At 46.0% G+C, this 16,756-nt stretch overlaps 1 protein-coding gene across 46 annotated transcripts in view; it reads right to left on the reverse strand.

The window, feature by feature from the left end:
- Positions 1-8,298: 8,298 nt before the first annotated feature.
- The window catches only part of LOC147700405 (uncharacterized), a 700,768-nt gene continuing 692,310 nt past the window's right edge, over positions 8,299-16,756 (reverse strand). For all 46 annotated transcript variants that reach the window (XM_086935784.1, XM_086935772.1, XM_086935787.1 and 43 more), the window contains 2 exons: positions 10,667-10,756; positions 8,299-9,423 (listed from right to left, as the gene is read on the reverse strand). In XM_086935784.1, the coding sequence (XP_086791910.1) occupies positions 9,062-9,423; positions 10,667-10,756 (452 nt within the window). In that variant the 3' untranslated portion in view covers positions 8,299-9,061. The remainder of the gene's footprint in view (positions 9,424-10,666; positions 10,757-16,756) is intronic.

Genomic DNA, 16,756 nt, shown 5'->3' on the forward strand with positions numbered 1-16,756 from the left:
AGCCACTTATACACAAAGTGAGACACAGATACAGATATTTAAATATTTAAACATCCATTTAGACATTTATTTACCCATTTATTCTTCCATCAACCTTTAGATATACATATATAAAAAATATTTATTTTTCAGAAAGATACACATTCACTGGATGATGTTATCAGTGATGTCATTTGAGATGTCATCAGTGATGTCATGAGTGATGTCACTGACCATGTCATGAGTGATGTAATATGTGACGTCATCAGCAGTGCATTGCACGCGCAAGTTATAGTGAGTCCAACTAACTATAACGTGGGAATTTCAATGGTTTTATGCGAGTAAAATTTCCACCTAACTATAACTGGTGTGAAACCTATGGTTTTTTCAGTGAATTTAATAGGTTTTTTAAATGCTAATTCCTAACTATAACTGGTGTGAAACCTATGGTTTTTTCAGTGAATATATATATATATATATATATATATACACACACACATATATATATATATATATATATATATATATATATATATACATTTCTATGGCAAAATGAACCCCCTCATTTTGTTCCTTTGCAAATTAAATGTTTCAAGTGTTAACACTTTATTCCAATCAAGATGACTTCAGGTGTGCCATACTTTTGTCATAAGTAAGACTGTTAGCGCTCTAGTTGTTCTTTAGAACACTCTGGGACATTCTGTCATTGGGCTACATCTGGCTGATATTTGGGCTACATTTCTTTTTTTTCGTCTCTGGTGGCCATCTTTGGGCTACATTGGGCTACATTTGGGCTCTAACATATATATAGCCCAATATATATTTTTTCAAAGTTAATATTCGTAAAAACCACTGGAGCATATATCTTGAGACATAGCAAAGGCACATCGGGGTACCAGTCCCTATAATCTTGCCAAGTTTGATTGAAATCCATTCAGCCGTTCGGGCTAAAAGTGAGGTCGACCGCCCTATGGAAATTAACATGGGGAAAACACGTTTTGGGACCCCCCTTTTATCTCGGCCCCCGCTTGATAAATCCCCCCCAAACTTTCAGGGAAGGACCGGGGCGCCGCGAGGCAAATTTGAGGAAATTTTCAGGCAGATTCCTCAACCTCCCTACTGGTGTTATATGTTGAGGGGGGAACCTTAGTTTGTCACTGCTTAGGAGGTGTGGTGGTTTTGGAGGTGGAACCTCTATAATGTCCCTTCCAAAAGGAGCTTTTTTGCTGTAAAGTTTGTAGGGCACCCATGGCTTTGGCGGAGTCTGTATCTTTTCTCTAACATCTCATCTATTTGTGGTCCAAATACATTTTGATCATCAAAAGGTAAACGTTGTTGTACATCGGACTTAAAGCCGGAGACTCTAAACCATGCATGGCACCAATAAGAATACTGATGTAATCTAGGCTACCGATGTAGGTAATCCCAGATTACCGATTCTTAAATACCAAATCATACAGATTCGGTATTTAAGAACTGGCAATCGGGATGTAGGTAATTTTACCGATTTAATTACCGAATCGGTATGATTCGGTAATTGCCATTTATTCCTATGGGCCTGGAGGCCCATAGGAATGAATGGCAATTACCGAATTGGTAAATACCGATTCAGTAATTGGGGGAAACATAGAAGGGTGGCAGGGTGTCACTTTGACACCCTGTTGCACCACTCAATTGTGCATGGGTGCACATGTTGCAGACATACGTGCCCTTAGGATCTAAGAAACAGACACGAGAGCTTCAGTGTTTGAACGTCTGAGGCGATAAACAAGCATAGACAGCATACCCAAAAGGTGAGGGGCGTTAGACTGGGACTCGTGTCTTCAGCCAGGGGCAAGGCGCCAGGCAGGACAGGACACAGAAAGGACATCAGAACGGGCCCGGATAGACAAATATGGCACCAGATAATGCATTGGCGATTCTGGCATTACACGGGGGCCACCAGACGAAGTGAAAGCCACCAGATATAGAATAAAACTCTAGGCAGGGGCGGTGGGGCAGGAAGGGCAAAGCCACCAGGGATGGCAGGGGCAGATGCCAACGTCAGACAGGAGACTAGGAACCAGGAATACACAGGGTACCAGCCAAGTCCACGATAGCAGATGGGCAAAAGAGCACCCGGCTGGTGCCAGACATAGGACATGGTGCCAGACACGTCAAGGGTAGCTGATGGGTAAACGAGCGCCAGGTTGGTGCCACATCGCAGACAGGAAACCAGACAGGGACAATTGCATCAGAGAGGGGATAGGCCATCAGACAGAGGTCGGGACCTCAGCAAGGGACATGCCATCAGTCAAGGAACCAGGACATTTGCCCAAAGAACCCAGGCGATGTTTCCTTGCTATTCGTTTGGATACACCACATATTTATCCTACAGGTGGCATGTGGCAAAGATGTCAAGGTTTCAGATTGCTCATGTGTGACATTTTCTATGTTTCCAGTGTGTTTATGTGTGACATTTTGATGTGCATGTGTGACTCTCCGAGTGACAGTTTGCAGTGAGCAGAACAAATCAGTTACTTCCTTGTAGTGAGATGAATTTCGGAAACTAGCTCCTTATGTGCAATTTAATGGACGAGAAAAAGCTTCTAAACAGCTGCACTGCTGCTACAAAACCTACACCGACCAAAAGCTGGACATCACTCTGTGTCCAGTCATGCATTACCAGCAGCAGCTATTATTATGTGAGCATTGTAAAATATAAACTTGCATAATATACATATCCAACTCATGTGACTGGCTAGTCTACTTGGATGTCGGCAAAGGCAGCAGATCTACCACGGTCCTTTCATTCTCCTTCTCCACCTTCTGGGTTGGCGCTAGGAGCTCCAAGCGTGGGGTCAAGACACCTGGGGGTATATGTACAACAAAATGGTGGAGCGCTTCGCTAGCCTCGTTGGCTTAATGCAGCTCTCCGCCACTTCACAAATGCAGGGCTGCAATATATTTGCAACGCTGTAGTGCAGCCCTTCTTTTCCCCCTGCGCTTGCGCTAAACTTAGCAGCCTAGCGCCAACGCAGGCCCCCTTGCACCATAGTGTAAGGGTGCCTGTGTTGAGGGGAAGATTGTTTATGTGATGGAAGGTCTCCCTTTCTGCACATAAACAATCAATGGCAATTTGATGTTTCCATGTGTGCTGCACTACACAGCACACATGGAAACAGCAAAGACAAGGAGAAATAAAGAATTTCTCCTCATTTTGTCTAAGACGTGGTTTTCCCTGGTCTTAATTCTGGCACTGCCTCCTATTTACATCACACTTGTAACTAGGGGGCAGCGTCAAAATCAATGGGTGTTGGGGTGGAATGCCCACCTCAACACTGATTGCCCTCCCCTTTCACGCTAAGTACAGTGTGAAATGAGGCCCTATTTACAAGACCGCGTTAGGCCACATTAATTGGCTTAACGCTGCCTTGTAATTAAGGCACAGTCTCTATCGCCAACCACAACGACACTAAAAGTGACGTGGTGGTGATAGGGGCTTGTAAATATGCCCCCGGGATCAATATCAGGCAGTGTTTTAGCTCCTACGCAGCTCGCAAGCGTTCAGAGGTAAAGGCTGGGAAAATTTCCAATTTCCATGCCTTAAAAGGGAGACGTCGCTCTGCACTGTGATCCAAGTGCAGAGTGACAGTGAGTGCAGAGTGACAGTGAGTGCAGAGTGACAGTGAGTGCAGAGTGACAGCGAGCTGGCAGCGAGTGAGTGCAGAGTGACAGTGAGTGCAGAGTGACAGTGAGTGCAGAGTGAGTGCAGAGTGACAGTGAGTGCAGAGTGACAGTGAGTACAGAGTGGCAGTGAGTACAGAGTGACAGTGAGTGCAGAGTGACAGTGTGTGCAGAGTGACAGTGTGTGCAGAGTGACAGTGTGTGCAGAGTGACAGTGTGTGCAGAGTGACAGTGAGTGCAGAGTGAGAGTGAGTGCAGAGTGAGAGTGAGTGCAAAGTGAGAGTGAGTGCAAAGTGAGAGTGAGTGCAAAGTGAGAGTGAGTGCAAGGTGACAGTGAGTGCAAGGTGACAGTGAGTGCAAGGTGACAGTGAGTGCAGACTGAGTGCAGAGTGACAGTGAGTGCAGAGTGACAGTGAGTGCAGGGTGAGAATGAGTGCAGAGTGACAGTGAGTGCAGACTGAGTGCAGAGTGACAGTGAGTGCAGAGTGACAGCAAGTGACAGTGAGTGTAGAGTGACAGTGAGTGCAGAGTGAGAGTGAGTGCAGAGTGACATTGAGTGCAGAGTGACATTGAGTGCAGAGTGACAGTGAGTGCAGAGTGACACTGAGTGCAGAGTGACAGTGAGTGCAGAGTGAGTGCAGAGTGAGAGTGAGTGCAGAGTGAGAGTAGAGTGCAGAGTGAGAGTAGAGTGCAGAGTGAGTGCAGAGTGACAGTGAGTGCAGAGTGACAGTGAGTGCAGAGTGACAGTGAGTGCAGAGTGACAGTGAGTGCAGAGTGAGTGCAGTGACAGTGAGTGCAGAGTGACAGTGAGTGCAGAGTGACAGTGAGTGCAGAGTGACAGTGAGTGCAGAGTGACAGTGAGTGCAGAGTGACAGTGAGTGTAGAGTGACAGTGAGTGTAGAGTGACAGTGAGTGCAGAGTGACAGTGAGTGCAGAGTGACAGTGAGTGCAGAGTGACAGCGAGTGATAGTGAGTGATAGTGAGTGTAGAGTGACAGTGAGTGTAGAGTGAGTGCAGAGTGAGAGTGAGTGCAGAGTGAGAGTGAGAGCAGAGTGACAGTGAGTGCAGAGTGACAGTGAGTGCAGAGTGACAGCGAGTGCAGAGTGACAGCGAGTGCAGAGTGACAGCGAGTGCAGAGTGACAGCGAGTGCAGAGTGACAGCGAGTGCAGAGTGACAGCAAGTGACAGTGAGTGCAGAGTGACAGCAAGTGACAGTGAGTGCAGAGTGACAGCGAGTGCAGAGTGAGTGCGAGAGTGACAGTGAGTGCAGAGTGAGTGCGAGAGTGACTGAGTGCAGAGTGAGTGTAGAGTGACAGTGAGTGCAGAGTGACTGCAGAGACAGTGTGTAAGGGTGCAGGGTGCACATTGTGTGAGTGTGCAGAATGAGTGTGCAGGATAAACAGTGTGTGACTATGCAGGGTGACATTGGGAGTGTGCGGGTGAGCAGTATGTGAATGTGTAGGGGCAGTGTGTGCGTGTGCAGAAAACACCACACACACATGCACCACACACACATACCACACACACACACCACACACATACACCACACACACACAAACCACACACCTCACTCTCAACACCACACACTGTTCACCACTCACCACAACACAGTCAGCACCACACTCACTCCCCAGGCTCACCCCACAGACTCACCACAACACACCACTACACAGAAAACAACACACACAACAACACACCTCCAGCCGTCAATGAATGCTTTCACCATGATCAAACACTAACAACCATTAATGTATGCTTTCACCAAAAACAAACACGACCATGCATCAGTGCCGCTAAACACCCACGCACACAACAAACAATGTCAGTGCAACTTTCACTAAACACACACACACACACACCAACAGCTGACAGTACACCAGCCACTCTTTCAATTGGCAAAATCATCAGCAGCTGTCAATGCACATTACCATTACAATGCCATTATCTCAAACTCAAAACAAGCCCGAGCCCTAATGCATTCCTAATGCTTGTTTTCTGTGTCGACACCAAGGCATCTTTTAAAGCCTTAGACATTTTGGCGCTTGCCCAATGTTTTGGAGGCGGAGGGACTTGAGTCTGCTCATAGACTGTATTCGGAGACCACCATGTCCCGAGGGCAGTGAGCTTCCGTAAGCCATGTTAGATGTTTTTGTGGGGGTCTGGGAGGCATTCGCCGTGCACTCACATGCCCTGTGGAGGGATCAAGGTCAGAGTCAGAGCTTTCACCACTGTAAGCCCGCAGCATGGGGATATCTATAGGTACCATCTGCCCCCCGACATATGCCGTCTCCTCTTCCGGCTCTACCGGCTGCTCCCTGAAAATATGATGTGCCGGGTCTGCATGGTGGAGTGGTGCCAACGTTTCCTCCACTGCCAAAGTGTTTTTTGGAACGAAAAGCCAGGCACAACAGGTTGTTGTGATTCGGGGATTGCTCCGTCCATCATCTCCTTGTGTTTGCTTTGTTCGCCCTAAGTTGGCAGGGTATGCCCAGACGTGGGTTCCTTTCTCACTTTGCCACTGGATTCAAGCTAGCCTGGCTGATGAAGGCTGTTACCCAGAAACCGGCCCTAGGATGCTTGATTCCGGTCCAGGAAAGACATGGCCTGGCATTTCGGGCTGGACTGTTCCTATGAGTCCCAGGGTCAAGACCGATTTGCATATAGCTGGGTCTGAACTATGGTGGTGACGTGAGCTAAAGAATGATGGATTCAACCCAGATCTGTGACTGGGGTGATTGTTTGAAAAGTTTCAGTGCTCCGTCCATCATCTCCCTATGTTTGCTTTGTTCGCCCTAAGTTGGCAGGGTATGCCCAGACATGGGTCCCTTGCTCACTGGATTCAAGCTAACCTGGCTAATGAAGGGTGTTACCCAGAAACAGGTCCCAGGATGCTTGTTTCTGGTTCAGGGAAGACATGGCTTGGCAGTTCGGGCTGGATTGTTCCCAAGAGGCACAGGGTCAAGACTGATTTGCATAAGGCTACATCTGAACTGAGGTGGCAAAGTGAGCTAAAGATGATGGTGGATTCAAACCAGATCTGTGACTGGGGGTGAGTGTCTGAAAAGTTTCAGTGCTCCGTCCATCATCTCCTTGTGTTTGCTGTGAACGGGGGACAAGCAAAGATTACAAACGGAGTGCTGGTCCTACTTGGAATACTTGACGTGGCACTTGGGACATAAACTAAAAGGCCTCTTTTCCATCCCTCATAATCGTTGAGAAGAGGAAGGTGGTGTCTGGAAATGAAAACAAAGTCGAATAGGGCCCGAGCAGCCAGATCGAAAAAGTGGAAAGAACACTGATAGGTATAGTCAGTGTTGAGTGTCACAGAGTATATGTGCAACATTAATGGAGCCATGCTGCCGGGTCTGCTACTATGCAGCATGTTTTCGGGGCAGCTGTTACAGCATGTTATTAACTTATTATTATTCCAATGGCCCGGCTCGCTCTTCAATTCTACCCTCAGTCCAGACTCCAAACTTAGAGGCTGATAGTCTGGCAAATGGGATACTCTGTGACACTTGTGGCAGAAAACGGATATACCGTCTGTCATAATACAGTGGACAGTGCACAGAATAGAAATTATACATTGTGGTACAGCAACAGGACATATTTTATGAATCACATTTGTCATAGAGAATCCCATCTGTCAAACTCTAAATCAGGCCCTTAGTCCCACATTACAACCTAGCCCCCACCTCGAATTATTTTCAACAAATATCTTCACTTGGTAGTGGAAATTTAGTCTACGGGAAGGTAAGTTATAAGGATTAGGCTAGGTTGAGATTTAGCTATGGAATGCTTGGGTGTCACTGATCATGTACTATGCTTTTGTTTAGCACACTGGTTGACAGAAAGCAAAATTTGGAAGTGTGAATCCGTAATGGAAGCCATGAAATATTAGTCACTTGGGCAGAAAAATGTGTCACATGCCGAGATGGAATTTACAGAGAAGGGTGATGAAAAACAGGGCCATGAAATAGCCGTGAGGCAGAAATCTAGCTTCGGTCATGGAGTTCTGAGATTGACAGCCGAACCAGATAGCAGAAAAAATAATCAAACAAAGGAACCGATAATCATGTGCAACACAGACTATAGTAGGAGTCACTATATCTCGAGCCTCGAAGAGTTTCTTCAAAGAAAAACAAGCTGCAAACTCAATACTTTTAGGAATGGAAAAGTTAGTAGTCGTAAACTTACACTGCAAGAGTAAAGCATCACCAATAGTGTAACTTTACCATTGTGAACGAGGTCTTGTGTTGCTTAAAAAATCTATGCAACATGGAGTGACCTTATGTTGAGGCCTGACTCTAGGTATTCATAAGTTTAGTTTTAATTTTTTTAGATGAGTTTATTACGAGCTCCCCAGATGGCTAGTTGTTGCTTGTTTGACGTTTTTGTCACAATGGTTTCTGATTATTCGCTAACGGTATTTTCTTTCAGCCTAGGTGTCTGTGATGGATAACCCTCCTGAATACTACTACAGTTGGAGTTTACCTCACAAATATCACTCTGAAAATGTGGAACTTTGTATTGGGAGGTCTTCCATGTTAGCACCACCACTAGCATTAAGAAGGCCCTCTAGGAAATCCTGCAATAAGGTTTGGTAAGATTGAGAGAGGAAGCAGGCTTGTTCTCAGAAAGCAAATATTGGAATTTTTGTGTATTTCTTTGGCAATTGGCAGACTCCATTAGCGGTCAATAGTTATAAAGGGTAGGACAAGGGCAGTAACAAACTAGTATACATGTATCACTGATAAGTGGCTGGGTGCTGCAAAATCTCATCAAGCAATAAAATCAAACGTATATACTATAGTCAGTTTTTTGTTCCCCCCTAGTAGCTGGGTATACTAGACTGAAGCAGGAAGTGTAACCTACTGAAGAATAAATAAAGGGCAAGGGCTTCAGGTAGGGAAAGTCTAGGGGGAAAGGTGGATGTACAATAAAACGAATGACAATTTCAGAGTACAGCTTCTAGTCTTAATCTTGTAAACAACAACACCGGACTAGCCGTAGCAGGCATCGGGCATTTTCCCGGGAGCTGGAACGGTGGGGGCCAGTTTTGCAGAAATGGGGCCTGTTTTTTTGTTACTTGGGGTCGGTTTTGTGGTGTTGCTGCAATATCGACCCCCAGTAACAAAAGAAGCAGTGCTTCACACTTGCACCCCTGGAGGGGCCTACAAAATTGCCAGGGCTGCTTTGGGTTCCCAGTCCGGCCCTGAATGCTACACTAACTAGCAATGCCAAGACAGATACTAAAGATAAAGGCCCCTTTATTTTTTTTACATGAGAAACCCACCCCATATACCCACAACTGGCCCACCGCCCTTCCAAAGCAAAACCCCAAATATTCCCCTTTCCTAAACTCCCCTCCCCATCCTCCCCACCAGCAACAGGTCGACCCACCCCCCAAAAAAGTTCAATTATTGTGGTCTATGAGATCATCCAGTTTCTTTTGGACATTAGCCATCTCCCAGGCCATGGTCTGCATGTGACGCTTCATGACTGCCATCTCACGGAGGACGCGGTACATGACATGGTCTTTTGATGACGATGAGTGGTGCCTCCTGGAGTTCTGTGTCCAGGTGGAGGTGGACCTCAGCAGCAGGAGGCGGTGGCGTCGGCGTTTGCGGTGCCAGTTTGGAGGCGGGCCTGGCTCGTGGCCTGAAGAAGTAGAGGCCTGTTCCATGTCCTCCTCTAAGGCAGCTGTCAACTTTTGGCTCTGCAGCCGGGTAACTATTCCCCACTGGGATGGTTGGCCGGCTTCAGCAGCAGGAGTAGCTATATGATCAAGAAAGAAAGAAAGGAAAAAAATAAGCATGAATTGTGATGCTCAGCACAAACACTTGCTTATACTTTCTATTGAGGCACAGTAGTAGAACATTGTGGGTCCCCTAGGGCCAATAGAATGTTTGATGTGATTAATCACAGGGCCAAGTTTTTCCTACACATGCATCACATAATGCAATAGTGCTGGTTGCAAGGAATGAAGTCAGACCACCAACATAATCAAAAAGTGATTTTTGTTTAAAGGATTTCATAGGGAGAAACTGAGCAGTCACTGATGGCTGAATGAATGAATTCGCTACCATTAATAAATAAGGCGTATGTATATATGCTGCACAATTACTTAACTATATGTGCTACACGTTAATGGAGCCATGCTGGTGGGTCTGCTACTCTGCAGCATGTTATCGGAGTAGCTGTAATGTCAGGTTATTAACTTATTATTCCAATGGCCCTGCTCGCTCTTCCATTCTATCCGGAGTTCAGACTCCAAACTTGGGGGCTGATAGAGTCAGGTAGATGGGATACTCCGTCACACATGTGGCGGATAATGGATATACCGCCCGCCATAATACAATAGTGCATAGAATCAAAATGATATACTGTGGTACAGCAACAGGATATATTTTATTCATCACGATTGTCAGACTATCTCATCCACCAAACTCTGAATCAGGCTCCTAGTCCCCCATTACAACCTGAATCCCACCACAAATTATCTTCAACAAATATCTTCACTTGGCAGTGGGAAGTTAGTCTACAGGAAGGTAAGTTAGAGGGATTAGGCTATGTAGATGTTTAGCTACGGAATGGTTGGGTGTCATTGATCATGTACTATACTTTTGCACATATGGATGACGGGAGAAAAAAACTGGAAGCGTAAATCTGTAATGGTAGCCATGAAATAGCAGTCACTTGGGCAGAAAAATGTGGTACATGTCGAGATGGAATTTACATTTTCGGAAGGCTGGGACAGAAAGAATGATGAAGTGAAGTACTAGTAGTTGACTGAGTGGGCAAATGAAAACACACCTTGTCCTCAGTTTTTATGCATAGCAAACTTCGTGACACGCTATTAACTGAAGCAAATGCATTTTTCACCGGCTGCACTGCAGCGCTGAAATAAACTGTGCTGCAGTTTTAATGTGGAGAAATGCCATCGGCAAGGACGTGATGAGCGGGATATCTGCCTCACTTAACAAATACAATATTGTCAACAATAATCAAACCGACTTACCGCTTGTCCCTGCCAGTAGGACTTCTTCCCCTTCCTGGACCTCCTCTGCCCTCTCTGGCTGGCTGGCAGTGGCACTGGTGGACTGCGCACCTAAACCAAAACACAAAGCACACATTTTAGATACCAGACTAACCACCAAACTCCTTATTTTGAACAAGGTACAATAGCAATACCTCACTAAAGTTAGGTAAGCTATCAGTATCTTATATCAAAATTATCTATTTGGAAAGTTAGGGTGACAACATTTTAAAAACCAGGTAATCAACCAAAATCTTTTTAGGTGTCCTAATGGAAGGATAAGCTACCAACAGAATGAAAAGCAATGAAGGGGTGGAAGGGAATGAAAAGAAATATGGTATTGGTTAGTAATGCTATCTCATCCTGTCATACTGCACGGTCATGGAAACTGATCAATAAACAACATTGAGGGTCAACCTTGACCATTTTATCGCTGTACCTGTACTTTTGACTGCTGGATCAAGAAACCTTCTCCAGCGATATGTTTGGTAAATACGTGGGCTTGCGATACTCTTTACGTTACCAAAAATCTGGTCCATTAAAGGTACTACAGAGCATATGCTATTTCTCCCCTTTATACCCCCCCCCCCCTGCCCAAGATCGCTAGTGGCACCATGACCAACTGACATGTGTATATGATCAATTGTAGATCTATACCTGGTCACAAGCTCAAACTTTTTACCTTCCTGGAGGAGGAAAAACGAGATGCACTATTCCTGATAGAAAGCTGGAATAATGCGGAAGCAGGACCCAACCTCACTCAAGCCCTACCTACAGACTACTACATATGTCGAAGAGACAAACCTGATAGGCAGGGGTAGGAGGAATGCCATTGTTCTAAAGGAAGCATTTAAATGCTTTCACTGACCCGTACTACTACCAGACTGCGAACGTATGGCATTTGGCATCTCTCTTACCCCAACATTCACCTTTTCAGGAGTGCTCCTTTATCAGCCTCCTGGCCCATGCGGTCACTTTGTTCAGGCCCTTCTGGATGCAATTGCCAGCTGAACAATAAAAAAAACACCAAATCACCATACTGGTCAATTTTAATATACACCTGTAAGATCCAGCAGGATCGCAAGCCTCGGGGTCCTGAATGATTGCTCCGCTATACAAATGTCGCAAAAAGTAACTGTTCTCACACATGAGAAATGTCACTCGCTCGACCATATTTTTACGAATGCCCCCCGCATGCCCCCCCCCCTCCTTTTACATCCTAGACCCAGTTCCTGTAGTGTGGTCAGACCACTTTGTGAATCCCAAGATCCTGAACACTCAGAGTGGTAGAGTACTTCCTAGCCCAATCTCATGGAGAAACTGCAGCTGGTAAAATTTCAACATCGAAAAGTGGAAAAGTTCCCTCAAGGAATCAAGTCAGGACTTGGACCCTCTAAATGCGAATAACAAAGTTATCCAGAGGATCAAAAACTCACTGGACAAAGTCATCCCTATAAAAACCCTTACTCTGCCCCCTGGTATAGCCCCCACCTCCTGACGCTAAAGAAAACTGTGCAAAAAGCAGAAAGGAAGTGGAGGAGAGATTATGGAGACCCAAGTAAACTAGATTACCTAAAATTCCTGAGGAGGTACAACTGCGAAATGAAAAAAGCTCAAGGAGATTATTACGAAACAAAAATCCACTGCCCTTTCAAGTCCCCACGAGAAATGTTCCAGATCATGAAATCAGTTATGGAGCCCATGTCCTATAGATCCATTCCCAAGCCAACAGAAACGTGCATGCAATGATGCTGCAAGATTCTTTTTAAAAGAAATGACGGGACATTTAATTAGCATTCCATGAGTCAGAAAGAGACCCAAGCCCCGTTTTAATCAATAATAATCAGGAAACAGAGAAATGCGACCACGTAGACTTTCCTGGTCTGACCGGATAGTGTTGCAATCCTATATAGCAAAGACAATGCAGGGTCCCCGCTCAACCCGGCACAGCCGCATATTCTCTCATAAGTAGTTGAGTTTATCTGCCTTTTATGCTAGAAATGGCTAATCTTTCCCTTTCGCACAGAATAGTACCTCCACATGGAAATGTGCTGTGGTCAAATCCCTCTTTAAAAAAAAAAAAGAAACTGGACTCCCTCTGTCTAGGGAACTATAGGCTCATCTTATTACTCCCTGGTCTGAGTAAAATACAGGGGAACATGGAAATCAACACCTCTCTGACTTCATAGGAACAAACAATGTCCTGCAACCCACCCAGACGAGGTTTCACCCTAAACACAGCACAGAAACAGCACATTTGGCGGTAGTGGAGGAGTAAAAAATGCTGCTTGATCGATGAGGTATATTTACAACAAGGGGTGGTGAGGGACAGAGTCTCTGAATTAAGCTGAAAACTCTCACCCAGTCAAGAGATCAGGGCTAGATCCAACACCGTTTTTTAGCTCACTGCACCATCCCAGTTTCAGAACCTGGCTGTATGCAAATTAGTCTGTTCCTGTCCCAGTGCATGATGGGAACAGGGCAAATCAAACTACAAAAGCCAATTCTTACACTGGGAAGGAAACAAGCTCCCGGGGACCGGTTTCTGGCATTACAGCCGTCTTCGGCCCGGTTTGCTTGAATCCTGATGGTGCAATGAGCAAGGGACTCATGTCTGAGTATACCCTTCCACGCTTAGGGTGGACAAAAATATTTACAACAAGGGGTGGTGAGGGACAGAGTCTCTGAATTAAGCAGAAAACTCAACCAGTCAAGAGATCAGGGCTAGATCCAACACCGTTTTTTAGCTCACTGCACCATCCCAGTTTCAGAACCTGGCTGTATGCAAATTAGTCTGTTCCTGTCCCAGTGCATGATGGGAACAGGGCAAACCAAACTACAAAAGCCAATTCTTACACTGGGAAGGAAACAAGCTCCCGGGGACCGGTTTCTGGCATTACAGCCGTCTTCGGCCCGGTTTGCTTGAATCCTGATGGTGCAATGAGCAAGGGACTCATGTCTGAGTATACCCTTCCACGCTTAGGGTGGACAAAAATATTTACAACAAGGGGTGGTGAGGGACAGAGTCTCTGAATTAAGCAGAAAACTCTCACCCAGTCAAGAGATCAGGGCTAGATCCAACACCGTTTTTTAGCTCACTGCACCATCCTAGTTTCAGAACCTGGCTGTATGCAAATTAGTCTGTTCCTGTCCCAGTGCATGATGGGAACAGGGCAAACCAAACTACAAAAGCCAATTCTTACACTGGGAAGGAAACAAGCTCCCGGGGACCGGTTTCTGGCATTACAGCCGTCTTCGGCCCGGTTTGCTTGAATCCTGATGGTGCAATGAGCAAGGGACTCATGTCTGAGTATACCCTTCCACGCTTAGGGTGGACAAAAATATTTACAACAAGGGGTGGTGAGGGACAGAGTCTCTGAATTAAGCAGAAAACTCTCACCCAGTCAACAGATCAGGGCTAGATCCAACACCGTTTTTTAGCTCACTGCACCATCCCAGTTTCAGAACCTGGCTGTATGCAAATTAGTCTGTTCCTGTCCCAGTGCATGATGGGAACAGGGCAAACCAAACTACAATCGATGAGGTATGGCAGCCATCATACTCCTTAACTTTAGCGCAGCATTTGACACAGAGATACATGACATCCTCATCAAAAGAATCAAAAGGGCATACATGACCTGCATTAAAATGGCTCATATCTTTCTTGAAGGAGAGAATCTTTCAAGTTTTTGATAGATACTACTCATAAGATATTTTCCCTTTTAAGTGGGAAGTACTGCAGGGCTCGTCACTGAGCCCTTCTCTTTTTAATATATACATGCGCCAACTGGCAGATATTATACTGCCGTACGGCATATCCATTGTATCATATGCGGATGACACCCAACTGGTGTTCTCTCATCCCTGGCCATTACCCCAGTCGCCATCACTGGGACCATGTATGGGGAGAGTGGAAAGTTGGATGGCAAGTCTTACCTACAATTAAAAGGGGGGTAATTTGAGCTAATGGTGCTAGGTAACAACATAAACCCCCACCTTAACGTAGGCTGGTCGGGTTGCCTTGGCACACCACCTGCCCCCCGGGTATGGTTGGACAACTCATTAGCCATGGAAATCCAGGCAACCAAACTCTGCCATGCCGTTCTTAGATTGCTGTGCAAAACATTACACCTGCTCCCACTCCTTTCTAGAAGGCTTGTGGACCAGGTATTAATTATTTTCAGCTTGGACTACAGGAACACGCTATACCTGGGAGGGCCAAAAGCTGTAATGAAACACCTCCAAGTGGTGCCGAAGACCGCAGCCCGAGTCTTGCCTAATGTTAAAGGATACATTCAAAGCACTATGCATAGCTCATAGGGCACTTCTAACTATAGACCCCTCCATTCTTCAACCGTGGATATCACCATGCACTCCAAGTAGAGCCCTTGGGTCAACCAACGTCTGATTGGCTACAGTTCACTTATTCGAAGAACGAGAAGTGGAGGGCGTTCCTTTGGCTACAATGTTGCCAAGCTATGGAACACCCTCCAATACACAGTACGGCTCGTTGACAATGAATTGAGGTTTTAGAAACTTCTAAAAACCTGGCTGTTTGACAGATAAACCTCCTTGAGCGCAGTGGTGTGTTCTATGTTGCGTTGCCAACACTGGGATGCCCAAGGGCAGGCATGTGCTTAATAAATGTGCATAGAATAGAACAGAATGTAATAGGGGGGAAGGAGGCAAAACATACTAAAAATGGGACCAGAAGAAAGCTACAGACAGGAGAAAGTCAGGTGCGGGAACAGGAAATATTAAAAACACAGGGCAATGCAGGGACAATAAACATTAGGTAGGGGAGTCGGAAAAAAAGTAAATGCAGAAATCCATACCACCTTTGGGAATAGTTAAAAGTAAAAAATAATAATAAACATGTCTTACTATGGGCAGCAGAACCATCTGCAGTGGCGCTGGTGGTCCCACTTACCGCAGCGCTGACCATGGTGGCAGCAGCTTGGCCCTTGGACGACCTCTACCCGAGACTCTAGATGCCATTAGAAGGCCACCCCTGGTCAAAAATTATTATTATATGGGGAGGGTGATCACATGGCCCCCACCATGAGCCATCAATGGCCCCAAGGACGCCATCTCCCAGGCTAGCTCTGTAGTCATGATTCGGCGAGCACACTGGTGGGACATAGCGGTTTCCACATCTGCACCAGTGTGGGCAGGGACACCAGTTTGCTCTTGCTTGCTGAGAGCATTTTTTAATTTCCCCCAAACGGGAGCAAACAACAATTCCGCTCTCAGCGAGCGGGAGCTGCGAAAATGCTTCCACTCGCTGGGAGCGGACTTTTGATCGGTTTCCCTGCCCGCACTGAAAAGAGGGATGGGACCCAATTCCCTTGAGCCACTTATTTAAATAAAAGAAAGAAATGGCCTAGGAGGATGGAGCCTAACAAAGTTCATGGAGGAGGGGCATGCCCCCCTTTTATTTTAATAAGTGGCTCCGGGAAAGGGGGCCTGGGGCAAGAACAGATTTTAGAGGGGGTCACATGGCCCTAATCCCCTTTTTTAAAATAAAGAAATGGCCCTAAGGCATGTGGTCCCCAGGCCCTAACCAGGCTCGGGGGGAGGGCGGGAGGGGGGGGGGGGTTCTCGCCCTCTACCTTTTAATGTATATGCACAGGGAAGGGGTCTCTAGGAGTGCACCCCCATCCCCTTTAATAAAAAAAGGGCTCTGGGGTATGGGAGTCCCCAGGGCCAGACCCTGTGGCCCACCCCACCCTTCGCACGACCAAAGGCAAAGCGCAGTGTGGGGTAAGCTGCCTCTGGGGGGAGGTGGGGTTGGCCTCAGGGCCTGGCCACTAGCGAGGCCTTGCAGCCAAACCCCTGCCAAGCATGGCCAAAGGCTATACATGGCAAGGAGTGGCCTTACCTAAAGCAAAGAAATATTACTTTACGTAAAAAAAAAAATAGAAATTCACTGAAAAAAACAACGGTTAAAATAACATAGTTAGGAATTGTTATATTTTAGCTTAGAAAAAAAAATAGAAATTCACTGATAAAACCAAGGGTTAAAGTAACGTTCTAGTTAGGAATTGTAGTTATATCCTATTTTACGTAAAA

The sequence above is a fragment of the Lissotriton vulgaris genome, chromosome 8 (genome assembly GCF_964263255.1).
Source record: "Lissotriton vulgaris chromosome 8, aLisVul1.2, whole genome shotgun sequence".
Classification (NCBI taxonomy): Eukaryota; Metazoa; Chordata; class Amphibia; order Caudata; family Salamandridae; genus Lissotriton; species Lissotriton vulgaris.